At 41.2% G+C, this 1,416-nt stretch overlaps 1 protein-coding gene across 1 annotated transcript in view; it reads right to left on the bottom strand.

The window, feature by feature from the left end:
- Positions 1-883, bottom strand: part of LOC117800775 (olfactory receptor-like protein OLF4) — a gene marked incomplete at its 3' end in the record, with an annotated part of 3,054 nt that extends 2,171 nt beyond the window's left edge. Inside the window, exon 1 of the mRNA XM_034653335.1 lies at positions 1-883. Within this exon, the coding sequence (XP_034509226.1) occupies positions 1-883 (883 nt within the window).
- Between the last annotated feature and the right edge of the window lie 533 nt (positions 884-1,416).

The raw sequence follows: 1,416 nt of genomic DNA, 5'->3' as shown, positions 1-1,416 counted from the left end.
TGTTCCTCAGACTGTAGATAAAGGGGTTCAGCATGGGTGTGACCACCGTGTACATCACTGAGGCCACTGCACTTGAGTGGGAACTCTGGGTAGCAGCAGAGCTAAGGTACACTACTAGGCCTGTACAATAAAATAAGGAGACAATGGAGAGGTGAGATACACAGGTGGAAAATGCTTTGTACTTCCCTTCAGCTGATGAGATCCCACGTATGGTGGAAACTATCTTAAAATAAGAGTAAAGGATCCCAGCCAGGGGAGAACCAACAAGCAGCACAGTTGCAAAATACATCACCACGTCATTAAGAAAGGTGTCAGAACAGGCAAGTTGTATTATCTGATTGAGTTCACAGAAAAAGTGGGGGATTTCCAAGACTGTACAGAAGGACAGCCGCAACACCATTAAGTTTTCTAACAAGGAATGCAGGGCACTCAGGATCCAGGACATGAGAACCAGCAGTCTACAGAACCGGGAGTTCATGATGACCGTGTAGTGCAGGGGGTGACAGATGGCTACAAAGCGGTCATAAGCCATCACAGTCAGGAGGAAGTTGTCCAAACCTATAAAAAGTGTGAAAAAGTATATCTGCATGATGCAGCTGTTGTAAGTTATGACTTTTCTCTGTGTCTGGATGTTCACCAGCATCTTGGGGATGGTGGTGGATGTGAAACAGATGTCTGCAAAGGACAGGTTGGCCAGGAAGAAGTACATGGGGGTGTGGAGCTGGGAGTCAGAGCTGACGGCCAGGATGATGAGCAGATTCCCAAATATGGTGACCAGGTACATGGACAGGAACAGCCCAAAGAGGAAGGGCTGCAATTCTGGTTCCTCAGTAAATCCCAGAAGAAGAAATTCTGAAATTTGTGTATCATTCTCTAGTTCCATGTCATCGATGTGACTACCAAAATAAGAGAGAAAGTGCATGACACAATTACGCACTACTAACCTGGCAGATATATTATCGCTTATATTCTGCACTCAAGAAATTAATGTTTATATTTGTGTATGGAATGTGATAAACACACTATAAATTTGGAATGGAAGGAACCTATCTCAAATAAAGCCTTTTATGAAAAACCCACAACAACCATGATACTCGATGGGATATAGTGAACTTTTTTCCTGTATGATCAGGAACAAGGCAAGTATGCCTGTTTTCCTGACTTGTACTCAACATATCACTGGAAGTTCTAACCAGAGCAATTAAAGAAAGAAAAATAAATAAAAAGCATCCAAACTGGAAAAGAATAAATAAATTTATCTATGCAGTTGGTGTGATCCTCTATTTAGAAAATCCTAAAGATGCCACAACAATAATGGAACTAATAAATTAATTCAGCAAAATAACTGTATAGTAAACCATCTTCAAAAAATCAGTTGCATATCTACCTACAAACAGTGAACCATCTGAGAAGTAA

The sequence above is a fragment of the Ailuropoda melanoleuca genome, unplaced genomic scaffold (genome assembly GCF_002007445.2).
Source record: "Ailuropoda melanoleuca isolate Jingjing unplaced genomic scaffold, ASM200744v2 unplaced-scaffold7794, whole genome shotgun sequence".
NCBI classification, from domain to species: Eukaryota; Metazoa; Chordata; class Mammalia; order Carnivora; family Ursidae; genus Ailuropoda; species Ailuropoda melanoleuca.
The sequence above is the reverse complement of the archived record's forward strand: the minus strand, read 5'-3'. Positions and strand labels throughout refer to the sequence as shown.